At 34.6% G+C, this 17,741-nt stretch overlaps 1 protein-coding gene across 5 annotated transcripts in view; it reads right to left on the bottom strand.

Annotated features, from left to right (window-relative positions):
- Positions 1-17,741, bottom strand: part of KATNAL1 (katanin catalytic subunit A1 like 1) — a 264,986-nt gene that overhangs the window by 40,551 nt on the left and 206,694 nt on the right. For all 5 annotated transcript variants that reach the window (XM_074216118.1, XM_074216117.1, XM_074216119.1 and 2 more), the window contains one exon: positions 8,455-8,623. In XM_074216118.1, the coding sequence (XP_074072219.1) occupies positions 8,455-8,623 (169 nt within the window). The remainder of the gene's footprint in view (positions 1-8,454; positions 8,624-17,741) is intronic.

Below are 17,741 nucleotides of genomic sequence, written 5' to 3'. Positions count from 1 at the left end.
AATGTTGAAAACTATCTTTACATGTAATTGGAAAAAAATACTACTTTAAAAAAAGACATTTCCATATGCTTGTGCAGCAAATATATCTAGATCCTATCTGGAATCATGTTTTGTAATTAATGATAATCCATACAAAGTTATACTACAAAGTCAAACTATAGCAAAGATGAAAATATAACTACTTAAAAAATCTTTTGGAAAAGGAGTCAATGAAAAATGGATATAAAAATTGATACACCTTGAGCTTAGGTAGCCCAAGTGATACAGTATAATAACCTTTTATTTTTAAGAGATAAACAATGGGAAATATAGTCAAGGTATAAAAAGGAAAAATGTAAGGGAAGAAGGAGGGAAAGTGTAATAATGGAGGAGCAAAACAGGGAAATGAAGGAGAGGTGGCATAGTTGGAAAGAAAAGTGTAAGGAAAAGGAGGGAAAAAACTAAACCAAAATTGATTAGACCTTATTCTAAGTAAGGAGGACCCAAATCCTGTCACTAAAACTAACTTCCTCAACTTCAAAAAAGGGAACATTATTATCTCAAAAAAATTTTCGTCAGGTGGATATTCCTTTAAAACTTTATTAATAGATTTCTTCTCAGCAAATTGTAGCTGTGTTACTCCAACACATAAGGAACAAGAATGTTTTAAGAATAATCACTCTGCTAATTATAGCTGTAATTTATTTAATCTCACCAAGAAATGTGTTAAAAATAAAAGATTTTCACAGCATTCAATGTTCTCAGCAACCTCTAAAAACAGAATATGCATCAAATTGAATAATTCAATACATATCTTTTCTTCAAAGTCTATCTCAACACAGCTACAAGCACTTTTCAGTAGAGAATATAACGTTTTGTCAGATGAAATTCCATTTATATATAAGAGTAAAACTGGATGATGGCACCATGCACTCTCCTTTCTAACTTGCATTTAAATAACCTAAGTCAGCCATTAGATGATTAGATGGAATCCTCTAGCCATAAACAATGGTAAGATAAACATCTTTCTCTATGCCAAGGAATACACGTTATCTCAAACAGAAGCAGCAACCTGCTGGCTAATTAATGTCAGGAAAAGCAGCTTAGTATAGATTCTTGTACTTGGAAGTCATTTGCCAGTTTAAATAGCTATTAAAAATAATTCCATAATGGAGCGGCTAGATGGCACAGTGGATAGAGCACTGGCCCTGGAGTCAGGAGTACCTGAGTTTCAAATCCAGTCTAAGACACTTAATAATTACCTAGCTGTGTGGCCTTGGGCAAGCCACTTAACCCCATATGCCTTGCAAAAACCTAGAAAAAAATAATAATCTCATACATAAGTCAGTTCATTAGGGGTATATTTTTAAGGTAACTCATCCAGAAAGAAAAATCAGAATGTTCCATTAGGGTGTAGTAGAAGGGTTGTTTGAAGTAACTTATTGGTAATACATGCCTCTAGAATTTTTCAGGACTATGTTTTTTCTCTTTTACATGCTTTACAGTGTAAAACCCAGGAGTCTAATTTAAGTCTTATTTGGAGTATGAATGCTTGAGCTGAGTCAAGGCTCTTTAGGTACCTGAAAGGACCACTGCCAGATAACTTACCTGTGTTAGATAGCACTCCATTTGGACTAGAATACAAATCAAATTACTAAACAATCAGAAGAAAATGTCAACTTTGCATCCCCCTTCCAGATCTAAAGGATATGAATCCTTTTATCAAAAGAAAATACTACAGACACTTATCAAAAAAATTTAACTATGAACAATGGCCTTCTCTTGATATGTGATATTTGCCAAAAGCCTAATGAGCATTTTGATGACTTTCTATTAGTGTATTAGACATTAGATTATCAGAAAGTTATAGATCTACACATGTTACTTTAGTTCTCTGTAGAAAAGATTCCATTGAGTTTAATATTGTATCTTGGACTTTTAAAAAGGATTAATATAAGTATGTCTATGTGAAGCACATTTTCTATATGTTTTACAAAACAATAGTTGAAGCCACTATACATTATATTAGCAGTTACTCCTCATATATTTACTTTGAAGATCCTCAAAGTAAATTCCTCCAAGAATTCAAATATTGGAATATAGCTTATACTGTCAGCTGCTTCCTTGTTTGCTTCCTTGTATCTGGTAATGAAAACTTTATAACTAACATGGTTTCATTTTTGCCTCAGCTGCCAAGAAGTTTAAAGCTAGACTCAGTGACCAATTGCAAGAACTAACACAACCCATGTTATCAGTACATGGTAACTTCTCTGCTTTTTTTCACTAAATTTCAGTTCTAGTGTTTAACTGTCTTGTTTTACAATTCCTTAACATAACTGAAATTCATGGTCATTTAATGGCAAGAAAGTTGGACTTAGTACTAGAGGCTTCTGACATTTAATAGTTGGGTGGCTAAGAACAAATCATAGCATTGTAGATTTACAACTGAATTTAATACTTTCATGTTACAGAACAAAGAAACTAAGGTCTAAGGTAGTGCTGATTTCTGAGGGACAAACTAGTTTGTCATCTAGAGGAGAGTGAACATGATAAGGACTTCTGAAAACTAGGTCATGTGTGAGAATCAGATGAAGGAACCAGAGATATCTAACTTTGTAACAAAGAATTCTAGTGTTTCATCTGAGCATATGTCCAAACACTTGAAAAGATTAAAAATTTTCAAAGTTCAGTCTAGGAAAAAAAGATCTGGACTCAACATAAAAACATCATCTCTTCTCAAGTTTCCACTCTACCTCCTTGGCAAAGAACCTCATTTCAGACTCCTATGAAAAACATGAAACCATTTGTCTTGATCTTTCATCCCTCTATTAACTCTTTCTCTACTGCCAAACTATGTTCCTATGTTAATCTATCATCCCCACTAGCTATAATTCTATATCTTCATCCTTTGTGTGGCTAACCCTCTTTAAGAAAGCTACCTGCATTCAGTAGCTCCATTGTCTTCTCCTTTCACTTTTTTTTTGGGGGGGTTTTTGCAAGGCAAATGGAGTTAAGTGGCTTGCCCAAGGCCACACAGATAGGCAATTATTAAGTGTCTGAGACCGGATTTGAACCCAGGTACTCCTGACTCCAAGGCCAGTACTTTATCCACTACTCCACCTTAGCCGCCCCTCATTTCACTCTTTTATAAAACCTCTCCAAACTGGCTTCTGATCTCATTTAAATGAAACTGCTTGCTCCAGTTAACTTGACAAATGTGTTAAGACTTTTCTCAGTCCTTGGTCTTCTTGACTTTTCTGAGCATCTGGTGCTCTGTGATTACTTTCCCTTCCTGGGAACTCTCTCCTCTCAGGTTTTCTAGGACTCTGCTTTCTCCAGGTTTTCATATCTCTGGCTAGTCCCCAGTCTTCTTGCTGGCTCTTTATCCATGTCACACCCACTCACAATGGGAATCACCTAAGGCTCTAGCCAGGCCTCTCCTCTTTTCCCTCTATACTATCTCGAATGATGCTGCCATTAGCTCCCAAGGATTCAACCAGATCTAGATATATAGCCCTAATACCTCTCCTGAACTCCTGTCTCATATCACCAACTGACTTTTGGACTCAAAACAGATATACTGATGATCCTTTGTTCTCAAAGAAGCATGACATTAGGGAGGAACTGGATTTGGGGGCAGGGCAGGCTCTGTACTAAGTCAACCACCTCACTTTCTTCTCCACAGCCATCTGGGTCCAGTGGACAGATTCAGATCAGAACAACTGGAAATGGATGTACTAGAGGAATCTCAAACCTAAAATGTTCAAAACAGAAACTCTTTATCTTTCCCTCTAAACTATCCCTTTGCCCCAACTTCCCTATCACTGTCAAGGGCACCATTATTCTCATAATTCCCCAGGCCCTCACCTGCAGTATTATATTCCACTTTTCCTTTGCTCTCTCCTCTACAAATATGAGACACTCACGGTGTCCTTCAGATCTGTCTCCTTCTTTCCATTACTCCAGGTGAGGCTCTTATCAACTCTCTTGTGCCTGGACTACTATAAGAACCTTCTCCCTGCTTTAAGACTCTCCACATTCCAATCCATTCTATATTTAGTATTTAGTAAGTCTACTAAAAAAAAAAAAGCAAACATCTGATTTTTAAATCAAATGGTTATTTAGATATAGAAACCATCTGACCTAACAGATTCATGCAAAAAGGACTGAAAATCAGAATAGATATTTGAATGACTTCCACTAGTGATAAAGTCTTAAAGACAACTTAAGACAATGTATGAAATAGGGTCTTTCAAGGAATAGATAAGATAGTTTGTACATGTTGTAGAATAGTATGAAACTTCTACTCTTTGCAAAGATCTCCAATCTAGCCAAAAGAACTCATCCACTTACCAAAAAAACTTACCACTAAAAATGTTATTTATTCAAACAGATGAATTCACAAATAACCACTTAAGGATAATCCAATGAAATATGGTCTTTGAAGTTGAGTAATTTTGGATCCTTCCAAATATAACCAGACATTATCAATAAACTATACTAAAAAATTTTGTACCATATAGGAGTTACAATCATAATATAATTGAAATGTCACCCATTTTACCATGTCATATCAAAGATTTAATTAATCACAAAGCAATAAATAGCCCAAAACCATAAAGGTTACCATGATCTTTTTAATTTTTTACATTTATATTACAATATCATTTATTCCAAGAATCTAGGAATCACTTTTCCTTATGCCCCCTTCAGTCTGATTTTTTCTATATTTTAACTATCTCAGAAAAATAAGAGTATATTATTTCTAGGTGTATTTCTTTACTGTTTTCCAAATATTAATAATAAAATAATAATAATAAATGAACACAAATCTCCCAAAAACATAAATTGGCTCTGTGACACTAGGAGACACTGTGGATCAATACATGGAGTAACAATGCTCCCTAGTTCATTCACAAACTGCTTTAGAATAAGGAAATTTTACCCACTGAAAAACTGTACTGAAATTAAGCTTGGATCTGAACTGATGGCTGGGCAGAGAAAAGTCAATCATAACTTAGAAAAGTTTAAAACATCTGAACCTTCAAGTGAATTTGTTTTTTTCTGTTCACATCAGCTTTTTAAGATCTCTAAGGTCTAGAATGGAAAACTTAAATTTTTTTACATAGAAAATTTTTTTATTTGTTCATGGAATTTAAAAGGTTTGCAAATTCATCTTTGGCTTAAATTGAATGAAATTAAGGCAGAGACTAGAGAGTTCTAAAGTCAGTTTTTCTACAAGAACTTGCCTTTTGCCCTGAGGGTTACTAGCAAAGGCAAATCTAACTTTAGAGTCTTTTGTATTTTTACAGAAGCAAAAGCTAACTGGTTGTATGACTCCTAGAGAACATATAAAAAAAAATGAGGTAGCACAAGGAAGTTGTCTATACCCTTATTTAGTCTTCTGTCTCAAAAGGAAGACTTGGACATTATAATTATACCAATCATTATCATGGAGTAAGACAGATTGAATAGAGTATTTTATAGGCATGTATACAGTCTTATTTTATTTATTTATTTACAGTGTCCCAGTGAGGCACTGAAACAAATTTTAGAATATTATTCCTATAAATATTTTTTCTAGAACTATCTTCAGACAAAAATTCTGTAGAAAAGGTGATGACATGCATTGAATAGAGGGAGCTTCCTCACCTGGTAGTTCTCTAAACCATCAAAATCATTGGTCCAGTCCCTACCACTCTTCATATGTAAAAATAAGAGCCTGAATACTGACCCTGGAGAAATGAACAATGGAGATAATTATGAATTAAGGTATTACTACATGTAATACTTTTACCAGACTGCTCCCTGCCACCAGGAGAGGAGAGGGAAGAGTGGTAGAAAAACATGGAACTCATAAATTTGCAAATGGATGAATGTTGAAAAACTACCACTGCATGCAATTAGAAAAATAAAATAAAATTTCAATTAAAAAAATTAAGGTATTACTTATAACTCAATTGTTAAAGTTAATTATTTGTTAATATTAAGTAAGCTATGCTTTCTTTAGAAGTCTAGGTACATGGAAGTGACACTGATCTTGAATATTTTACTATTATTAGCAAACTAAGAAAATCAAGTATATCTGTGATAAGTCAAATACAATATCATTTACTCATGGGTAACAATGATTTAAATGAAGGCAGAAGAGATGATGTCTGATACATAAGAGGGTTTAGGCAAATGTGTTTTTTTTATCTTTATTATAAACAAAGGAAGACTCACTGGCTAAGAGGGGGAATAGTTTCTCAGGCAAAGAAATCAACAACAATATGAAAAATTGCTCTAAGTCATTATTGATTAGAGAAAAGCTTCTCTGAGGTACCACCACATAACTTCTCAGAATTGCCAATATGACCAGAAAGGAAAATGATCAATGTTTGAGGGGACACTAACATATCATTGGTAGAGCTGTGAACCAATCCAACCTATCTGGAAAGCAATTTGGAATTATGCTCAAAGTTACAATAAAAATATGCATACCCTTTGATCCAGCAATACCACTACTGGGTCTATACCGTGAAGAGTTCAGGAAAATAGGGTAAAAAAAAATCATAGCAGCTGTTTGTGGTGGCAAAGAATTGGAAATAATGAGAATGCCCATCAGCTGGGGAATGGCTGAACAAACTGTGGTATATGTATGTGATGGAACATTATTGTTCTATAAGAAATCATAAGGGATGGAATTTCAGAAAATCCTGGAAAGACCTGCATGAACTGATGCTGAATGAAATGAGCAGAACCAGAAAAACTTTATACACACTTATACACATGGGGGTAATGATCAACCATGATGGTTGTTTATTCCATCAATACAATAATCAGGGACAATTTTAGGTGATTTGTTTTGGAGAATACCATGTTTATCCAAAGAAGGAACTAGGGAGTTTAAATGAAGACCAAACCTTATTATCTTCAATTTTTTAAAAGTTCTTATATATTATGTGATTTTGTTATCTAATGTTTTCTTTCTTCCTTTTGGATCTGATTCTTCTCTCACAACACATTCAATTTCAATCTAGGCTTACCATGGATACAGATGAAAAGCCTACATCACACTGCCTTCTGTTGGGGGGAGGGGGAAGAGAGGGAGGGAGAAAAATTGTAAACTCAAAACCTTGCAAAAACACGATTGGTAGAAACTACTGTTGTATGAAATTGGAAAACCAAATAAAATATTTATATAATAAAAAGAGGGGCAAATAGCAATGTCTTTGTATACAGAATATACTAAGAAATGAACATGATATAAGATAAAATGCATCAATGCAACTAAAATGACAATTAAGGCAGAAAAATTACCCTAATAATTCACCATGATAAGAAATGTAAAAGGGGATCCTAACTGATGAATTTGCTTACATTTCTTGTCAATACATATATTTATCACCTTTGGTCTTTTGCCACACTAGTAGCATTCAGGTCAATTTTATCATATTAAAAATACAATTAATTCTTTGTCCATAGTGAAGAATTATTGAAAGATAGCATAGTATGCTGAAGAAAGCCAGGCCTTTAAGTCAGAAGACATGAGTTCAAGTGCATCTTCTAATTTACATTGGTTTATATAACTCAGGTAGTTCATTTAACATCTCAGGTCCAAGGCAACTTTTTTTAAGACTTTAAATTCCAAACCAATTTGGTAGGCTGGATAAGAGAAAGGTACTGTTTCTACCAAGGAATTTTCCTATTCCATTTAAAAAAACAAATCCTAACTAAAAAGGTGATAGAATTACAACTAATCTGCTATCCTTTGAAAGTTTACATAAATTTTTCTTATCAGTTTCTTAAGATATTAAAAGTCTAAATTGACATGATAATGAAGAATATTGTTGTTTAATATTTTGGTTTTTTCCATAAAGAATTATCTAAAGTAGGGATGAAATACAAAATTTGAAAGTGAAAAAATTAAAAGTTCATTTGTAGGACAACAAAAGTTTCTGTGAAAGTCATTTATTAGTGATTTCTGATATAAACAAATGCATAAAACTAGCTTCAAACTAGTAAAATTCCTTCAACTAGGAAAAAAATTCCTGGTTTTGCTATGAAAGTCTGTGAATCATCTTCCTCATATCATTCTCTATAGAGAACTATTTCTTTCTAAAAATTATTTTTCACAATTATGTTTCACTTACAACTCAATGTAATTCAGAATATCCTTAGCAAATATTTTTCAAAGATTCATTTCCTCTTTATATTGATGCTAAAAAATAATCCATATTCAACAAAATTTTTTTATTTTCCCCATTTATATTTCTATGCTTTGGATTTCATTTCAAGATATTTCAATGTAACTCAGCATTCAAATTACAGAGCCTTCTTGGAGTTTATAAGCAAATGGCATTTTTTACTTGACCTATATAGAAACAACAGCCATGAGAACCTATGAGAACCACAAGAAACCAATAAAAGTAAGTTTTATCTATCAAAAGGCAGAAGCTTTCAGTGAGATGATTAGAAAAAATATATTCTTGCCTTGTCGTCTCTCCCTCTTGCTCTAAAATCCTTGTCCCTACTGGAGATGGGTTTTTCACTCTTTGATATAGGGTGTGCTCTGCCTACAGGTCCCCGAGGCCCTACTCCTGGTATTTCTTTCCTCAAGGGTCTCACTTCTCGATTTGGGCGCCTTATTTGAGGTGGAGCCCTGACAAAGAGAAAAACAAAAATTAGCAAAAGTGAAAAGAAATTAAGTATCTTTGATGTTATCTTAATAAAACTATTAAATAAAAACACTCAATATCTCAGTTATAGCTTTCTTTTCTATTAATCCATATACATACCTGTCAGGGATTTAAATTTTTCAAAATTTCTTTTAAAAAAATTTCTTTCAAATCTTTTTGATACAAACAGTTACAGTCATTGGACAGACCAATAGAAAAAAAAATTACCCAATTTATAATCAGATCATTATTAAGGACAAAGTTGACTCTCCCCTAGAAATCTATTTTAGTCAGTCTTTTACTAAACCAACAGTATGAAACTTAAAACTTTAAAAACTATAGAATGACAAGAGGTAGAAGAATGTCAAAGAACAATTTAATCATTTATTCTTCTCAAAAAATTAAAAGTAGATGATTTTCTTCTCCACCATCAGAGTAAGCCTAGCAATTCTTAGTCAAATACCAAAATGGTAGCATTTCAATTCAATTCATTAAACAAAAACAGTTTAAATGTCTATTGTGTAGAAAGCACTGTGCTACCAATGAAAGGGCTACACAGCAAAAAGAAAACTGCCTCGTTATCAAGGCACTTACCCATGTATACCCTGTACACAAGCCATGCACACAAGTAAATAAATAAATACCAAGTAAAATGGGATTCTAAGAAGGGGAGAGGAAAGAGTCCACTTTAGATTTGGGGGATGGAGCCACTTGTCCAAATACATTGATGAGCAATGATATATACTGTAGAAGTGCTAGCAAGTCAAATCTGACTGCAATGTAATATGTGATTGATGGAAGAAAGGAGTTGTATTGTGGAAAGTTTTTAATGCCAGGTTGAGATTCTATGTTTTATCCTGGAGGCAACAAGGAACCATTGAGCATTTCCAAGTAGAGGAGGGGTCATAGGGATTATCAGCAGGGAAAAGATGGATTGTAGAGGAAAGAAACAGGATATAAGAAGAACAATTGAGAGGTTATTGCAAAAAAAGCCAAAGGTGAAATCATTCTAGAAAACAATTTGAAACTATGCTCAAAGTACTATAAAACTGAGCATACCCTTTGACCCAGCAACTACAAGGTCTGTATCCCAAAGATATCAAAAAAAAAAAGGAAAAAAACTCATATGTACACAAATATTTTTAGTAGCTCTTTTTTGTGGTGATAAAGAATTGGAAACGATGGAGATGCCCATCATCCAGATGTTTGAACAAATTTTTAATATGATTTTTATGGAACATTATTGTAGTATAAGAAAAGACAAGGGGGATGGTTTCCAAAAAAACCTAGGAAGACTTATATGAATTAGCATAAAGAGAACAGAACCAGACTATTTTACAGGTAGCAACAATATTGAAATGCTGATCAAGTGTGAAAGATGTAGCAGCTCTGAGTGATAAAAAGATCCAATTCCAAAAGATTCGTGATGCTAATCATCTCTAAAGTACAAGTGAAGAATATTTTTTTTATTTTCTTTATTTTGGGGGATTTTTTAATATGTTCATTATGGAAATATGTCTTTCATGATTTCACATGTAAAAATGATATATTGTTTGCTTTCTCATTTGGTAGGAAGAGGCTAGAAGGAAGGAAGAATTTGGAACTCAATTTTAAAAAAAATTTTAAATATCTAAAGGTGAGGTGAAGAGGCTTGAATAGGCTGTGTGATTTTAAAAAAAATACGAAATATGTAGTTGTAGGATAAACAAAATTTTGCAAGTGATAAGATAAGGGAATTGAGGGAACATTAAAATTAAAAACCAAATTGAAAGTAAATGAAATTCACATTCTGAAGTTTTTGAAAGTTAGAATAATCAAATAAATGTATTTATCATTTGTAAAAATCTAAGCATAGGTGGAATTTGCCAGTATTTAAATAGCTATTAAAAATAATCCCATAATAGGGTGGCTAGGTGGCGCAGTGGATAGAGCACCAGCCCTGTAGTCAGGAGTACCTGAGTTCAAATCCTACCTCAGACACTTAATAATTACCTAGCTGTGTGGCCTTGGCCAAGCCACTTAACCCCATTGCCTTGCAAAAACCTAAAAAAAAAAAAAAAAAAAAAAAATCAAAGCATAACCACCTCTCAACTTAACACAATTCTCAAACCAAAGCAAGTAAGAATTTTAATAATCAATGGCACAAAAAGGAAAATTTTATTTTATATAATGTAAAATATATCTGATATATCTCTTTAAAATCTAATAAGTATATGAGTATGGGGTTGCTTTTCTCTCAATAATAAATCTGTTTCTCTGCCTTGGTTCTTTCTCTGTGCCTGTGTTTCTCTTTGAGCATATCCACTATCAGTTCCTCTTCATTGCCTCTGCTTCTATATTCTTTTTTAACCTCATTTGTAGTCACTTATTCCTCATTCATTAACCCTTGGTATCCCTCTTTTAGCCAGGGGCTTTAATTCACTTGTAGAAATATCAGAACATTTCTCTGATTTGAGCCTGAAATATGAATACAAACATGCCGCTCTTCAATGAATGGAGCAAGAGGAACAGATGAAAATTTTACAATAACACACTGACCCAAAACAGCAATGCAGTATTTTTGTTCAGATTACTAAAGTCCAGTGCCACAAATCAAACTAAAGAGAATTAAAACTGTATGTAACAGTGAAAATCTAAAGTGCTTGGGGTAGAATCTATTTGCAAAGTTATGGTAAACTGACAATTAAAAGGGTTTTGTGTGTTTTTAAAATAACCATCTAATGAATATAAGGGAATTTCAAGAATTTAAAGTAAATTAGTTCTTAGCTACTCTAGATTAACAAGTAAATCTTGTGATTTACTTACTGAATTCCCAACTGTCAACTGTCCCCCATTAAACCTTTTTCTCTTACTCATGACTGATCCTTTAATTCCATCCTATTCCCACAGTGTTGTTCTCTACAGCTATCTACTCTTCCTACTGTGTTCTCTGGAATACTTCCTCTATTGGAAACAAACTTGGCTTTCATTTGAAATCTTTTCCTTTCCCACTTCTTTGCACAAATTCTCAGAGTTGGATCCCTCCTGATGACACAGCCTCCCTGGATATTCTTTCCAGCACTGGTTATACTTTCATTTCCCCCAATTCTCTGGCCAAGGTGGGGGAGTGTGCTCCTCACAGTCATTTCCAGATGCTCTTGATTTCAACATCATTCAATGTCCTCTCCCCCTTTAAGGTTCACAATCCCTAGCTACCACAATCTACCACAATCTACCACATACTTGTCTACCAACCTTCTTTACTGAATGAACTCAATAGTTGGCCCACAGTTTTTCTGGCCCAATTCCTGTCCTCATAGTAATGAGAACTTCAGTATACATTTTATTACTCCCTCAAACATCCCAGTCTCCCATTTCTTCAACTTCAGTCATTTTCAATGACTTACTCAAGCTCTCCACCTTCAACTACACAAAGAGATAATCATACTCTTGATCTTGATATCACTTGGAAAAGAAGAAGGGAGAAAAAGTAAAGGAGAGGGGGAGAGGGGGGCAAGGGGAAAGAAAAAACAAAAGGGGAAGAGAAAGGCCTTTTCTCAATCCTCATGCTTCTTGACCTCTCTGAAGCTTTTGACACTGTCACTCAACCTCTATTCCATGATAGGTTTTCATGTTACTGCTCGCCTCCTACAAGTCTAACTGATACAGAGAAACCCAGCATGGGAGTGGTGAGATCAGTTGGAGAAAAACTTTGTAAATCTTTTATTTGCATTGTAAAGAATCTTCCTTTTTCCTTTATCATCTAATTTAGGCCACACCTGAGGGTCTGACCTTCAACCTGATTTGGATTGCATTGTTTTCTGATAGGGTAGCCAGGTGCCACCCAAGACCACCCAAAAGAGACCCCTCCCCAAAAAGCAAAATCTCCAACAAAGGACTTGTGTCACTCTCAGGTCACCACCTCCTCCTAGGAACTCTGGGAGAGAATTTAAGGAGACTGAGGAAGGGGTTCGCTCTCTTTTACCTTCCAGTCTCCTGCTGAACCCTGGCCAGCTGGCCTGACCAATTCAATCAGCAATCCACAAGGTCTTCTCTTTAAACTCCTTTTAACTTTTCTATTATTTTCTTAATATGTTATAACTTCCTTTAATAAATCTCGATTTTCTTTCCAAAACCTGCATTCCCAAGTCTGAGTCGTGATTCATTGAAGGGCAGAACTGAACTCAAGAAACAAATCAGTGGCAACATAACTACTCCTCAGTCTCCTTTGCCAAATCTTCATACAAGTACATTAATTTTGGATTTTAGCTTTTTTTCCTGAGTTCTATTCTCTTTTCCTTTTATATCATTTTGCTTAGTAATCTCATGAAATTCCAAGGATTCAATTATTATCTCTATAATAATAATTCTCAAATTACTTACCCAGACTTAACCTCTCTGTTTTCTAATCTTACCTCTACAGTTGCCTTTTGGACATCTCAAGCAGGACAACTTAAACTTAACATACCCAGAAATGAATTTATCATCTTTCTCCCAAACCCTCCCTTCTTCCCAATATACCTACCACCATCTACCCAGTTACCAGGAGGCTAACCAACTCGGTGTCATCATTGACTCCTCATTCTCACCCCACTCCCTCCCCACCAGATCCAATCTGTTGCCAAGGCCTGTTGATTTCAACTTGGAAACATCTCTCAAAGAGGCTCTCATCTGACGCTACCACCACCCTTACACAGATCCTTATCACTTCACACTTGACCACTGCAATAGTCTTATGGCTAATGTCCTTACTTCAAATTTCTTCCCATTAGAGGTAAAATGATTATTTCCAAAGCATGGGTCTGAACATGTCATTCCCCTACTCAATCAACTCAAGTGGCTCCCTAACAACTCATGGATAAAATATAAAATCCTCTGTTTGGTTTTCAAAACCCTTCATAACTTAAACTCCTCCTCCCTTTTCAGTCTTCTTTCATCTTCTAGCTCTTCCCTCCCCACCCTCCATCTAGTAACCCAGTGACACTCACCTCTCCTTACTATTCCTCACATAAAATGAAGACTCCAGCTCATAACTTTTGGCATTTTCTCCAGCTGTCCCTGATGCCTACACTGTTCTTCCTCCTCACCTTGACTTTGTGGCTTCCCTGGCTTCATGTCCCATCTACAACCCTTTGCTTCTAGCACTCTCTCTTTCTGGATTAGAGTTGTTGTCTCCCATTAGACTGTGAGCTCCTGGAAGGTAGTCTCTGTAGTTTGACTTTCTTTGACTCCCCAGTGTTTAAGCACCCATTCTAATAGACAATCAATAAATGTTTATTATTGACTATTATACACTAAATTTTAAGCAGTATTTCATTAAAATTATTAAAATGCTAATGAAGTAAATAGAAAATAAAAAGAACACAACTAAAATGTTAGGTTGTCTTATTTCTAGTGTTCAAACTGGACTTGAAGACTAGGAAGGATCAAATACTGGATTTGGATTTGAATGGTTAACATTCTAAAAAAAATTTTAAAAATTATTATTTTAAAGATTTATTTCCAATTGCCCTTCTCTTTCCAAGATCATTCACAATGAAGAGATGGTTCTTATCTGTGAGTGTCCAACACTAAGGCACCTTACACTCTTCGGGTTAACATTGTCAGGAGCTCTTCCTTTAGTTTCTTGGGCAAACTCAAGTCTGCTCCAAAGGGGAGACTGAATTCCAGAGCATTAGTCTCAGACTTCATCCTTCCTGATCTCAACTCTGCATCTCACATTAACTACTTAATTCTCCAGAATATTCCCTCTTCTTGGGGGTTTTATGACACTGCTTGGTTCTCTTCCTCCTTTGCTATTTCTCAGTTTCCTTTGCTGAATTCACATGCATTTCACACATACACACCCGTGCACCTCCCCAAGGCTCTCTTCTGTTCTGGCTTCTTTTCTCTCTATACTCAATGAACTTGATGACAGCATTAGCTTACATAAGTTGAACTATCACCTTGCTGTAGATGACTACAGACTGTATATAGTATTTAGTGTTATTTTTACCTTTGATAACTATGTTGAAAGTTTTTTATTTTGAATTAGTTTTACATTATATTGCCCAATCTCTCTCTTTTGTATCATGTCCAAAACAAATTCATTAGTTTTCTTCCAAAATTCCTTAATGATTCTACCTATTAAAGTTTCTTTTTTTCTATTAAGGACACTACTATTCTTCAATTTACGTAAATTCTTCAATTTACATATTCTTCAACTGGAACTCCAGTGTCATCCCTAATCCTGATTAGCACTCATCTCACATATCTATTCATTTTATTTTGTTTCTACAATCACAAAATCTTTTAAATCCATCCCCTTCTCTCCACTTTAATCAACAGAGACCAGGCTCCCATCACCTGTCTTATTAAAATGACCTCCAGTTGCATCACATAAGAAGGAAAGGTAGAAATATAAACAAAAACAAAGTTAGCATTAGTCACATAAAGAAAGCTAATGGAATCAAATTCATTCCTGAAAAGTTGCATCTAAAGAAAAGTTAACACAATGAAATATTATTTTCCTATTTATTTTGATTATAATTTTAGAGCCTTTTCCCAAAGAAAAAATGGAATAAAATTATGTAATAATGTAAAATAAAATTATGCAATAAAATTACACTTAAAACTCCCAAGAGAGAAGTAGTCAAAAATATGAACAAATAGTTCTCAAAAGGAAAATTGCAAACTACAACTCAATTCAAAAAAAGTTCCAAATCAATAATAATAAGAAAAATGTAAGACAAAACAACTCCAAGATTTCACCTCATATTCAGCAAACTGGCAAAAATGACAAATGACAGAAATGGTCAATGTTGGAGGGGGTCATAGAGACAAGAATACCAACACTGGCTAATGAAGCTATGGATTGGTACAACTGTTATGGGAAACAATGTAGATTAGAACAAGTAAAGTTACTAAAATGTCCACTTTCTTTGACCCAGAAACTCCAAAGTTAGGCAAATGTTAGGCAAGAACAACAACACTGACAAGAGAGAGAGAGAGAGAGAGAGAGAGAGAGAGAGAGAGAGAGAGAGAGAGAGAGAGAGAGAGAGAGAGAGAGAGAGAGAGGGAGAGAGAGAGAGAGAGAGAGAATCTCCCAAATATCTTTTCAGGAATTAACTGAAGACAAAGTTCATGAATTAGGGTTTGCCTAAACAAACTTGGTACATGAATGTAATGGTATATTTTCACAAGTCTGATGAATATAGAAGCATAGAAAGACTTAGAAGAACTGGTGAAAACTGAAATAAGAGCTAGGAAACAATTTACGTTTCCAACAATGTAAATAGAAAAATCAATAACCACAAAAAAAAATTTAAACTCAAAGAGCAAGCTTGGTCCCAAAAAGAGATATAATAAGATATCTTCCCTTTGCAGAAACAAGGGTTTCATAGGAGTGGCACTCTAAATATAATGTCAAATTGTTTCTGTTATGGTTAGTTTTACAAAATTTTATTCTTTTTGTTTCTTTTTTTAATCTTTGTTATTAAGAGATCGATCTCTGGGAAAAAGTGGGGAACAGATACAGGGAAAATTAGGTAATATAAAAATAAAACATCTTTTAAATCACATTTGAGATTAAATTTAATGTTTATTTCAAGGATTATTTGTGCTTTGAAATATTTGTAATGTCTGTGTTTTCCCACCTCCATAACTTACAAGAAGTTAATCAAGTGAACAAAATTTATATAATGCTGAATACTCATTTAAAAGTACCCACAAGTATATGAAAATACAACACACAATTAGTTTCCTTTTATTTTTACTGTCTCCTTGAACATATATAGTTAAACAATCATGACAGAATTTTTCAGAAGTATTTAACAGATTATTTTGCACTACTGTGGAAGCATACAAGAGTTTCACAGACCTGAGAGTCTTTTTTAATTTCTCTTTAATTCACCACTTGCCAATGACAATTTATCACCCAAAAGCCAATCTATGAGTCTCTCTGCTCTTAGTTAAATCAGTTCTTGTTAGCATGCTCTTGACTGTCTCCAGGACTCTGAGCATGGTGGGGTCTGCTATAGCTTGTGTTCTACTGGAATAGCCTGCAGGAACCCAGGGCAACCCTCATGCCACAAGGAAACACCAGAAATGGAACAAAAAGGGGGCCTCTTTGGGTTGCTATTCTGAAGGCAAAAAGAACAGCTATCTATCTATCCATTTTTAATGTAAGGGGAGGGAGGAATGGAGAGAAGAGAAGAGGAAAAAGAAATATTAAATTCTAATTTTGTTCCTGTACCAAGGAGAATAATTTTCAGACTGATAAAAACAAAATGAAAATACCTCACAAAATTTGAAAACCAAAGAAACTGAGAAAATGGTAGAGTACCTATGTGACCTAGAAAGGAATTCTAATCACTGTGGCCTGGACAAATTACATTCCAAGATAATGAAAGAACTTAAAGGTGTAATTGTTAAACACTGGTGACCTTAGAGGAAGCAAAGTGAATGGAGCAGGTTCCAAGCAAGTAGAACTAAGAAAATGTCCCAATTTTTAAAAGGGGGAAGAAGAGAAGGAGGAAGGAGAAGGCAGCTTTAAGCCAAAGACTGATAGACTTAACATAAATTCCTAAATAAAATAATTGTAGAACCTGTTATCAAAGGGAAGATCCATATGTTCAAAAATATTTATATCAATCAGGACAGCTAAAATGGCACAGTGGATAGAGCACTGAACTGGAGTCAAGAGGACTGAGTTCAAATCTAGCCTCAGACACTTGATAATTACCTGGCTGTGTGACCTTGGGCAAGTCATTTAATCCCATTGCCTTAAATAAGTAAAATTTTTTAAAAAATATTTATATCAATCTTTTCTGTGGTGGCAAAGAATTGAAAACTGAGGGGACATCCACCAATTGGGTAATGGTTGAAGAGCTATGATAGGAGAGGATTCTGGGAAGATGGCAAAATAAGTTATAAAATTCCAAACTCTCCAGGTTTCCTCCACAAACAAGTCAAAAAAGCCCCTTAGAGTGAATGAGAGCTGCAAAAATAAATAAGAGTTGGGGTAGAATAGTGATCCTACTGGGACAACCAGAGAAGATCTGGAGAAAGATGGCAGGACCAAGTGAAGAGTTAGCCTCCAGGCTAACTCTCTGAAACAGCAAGAGGCTAGCCCTAGGGGCAGCT

The sequence above is a fragment of the Macrotis lagotis genome, chromosome 1, assembly GCF_037893015.1.
Source record: "Macrotis lagotis isolate mMagLag1 chromosome 1, bilby.v1.9.chrom.fasta, whole genome shotgun sequence".
Lineage (NCBI taxonomy): Eukaryota > Metazoa > Chordata > Mammalia > Peramelemorphia > Peramelidae > Macrotis > Macrotis lagotis.
The sequence above is the reverse complement of the archived record's forward strand: the minus strand, read 5'-3'. Positions and strand labels throughout refer to the sequence as shown.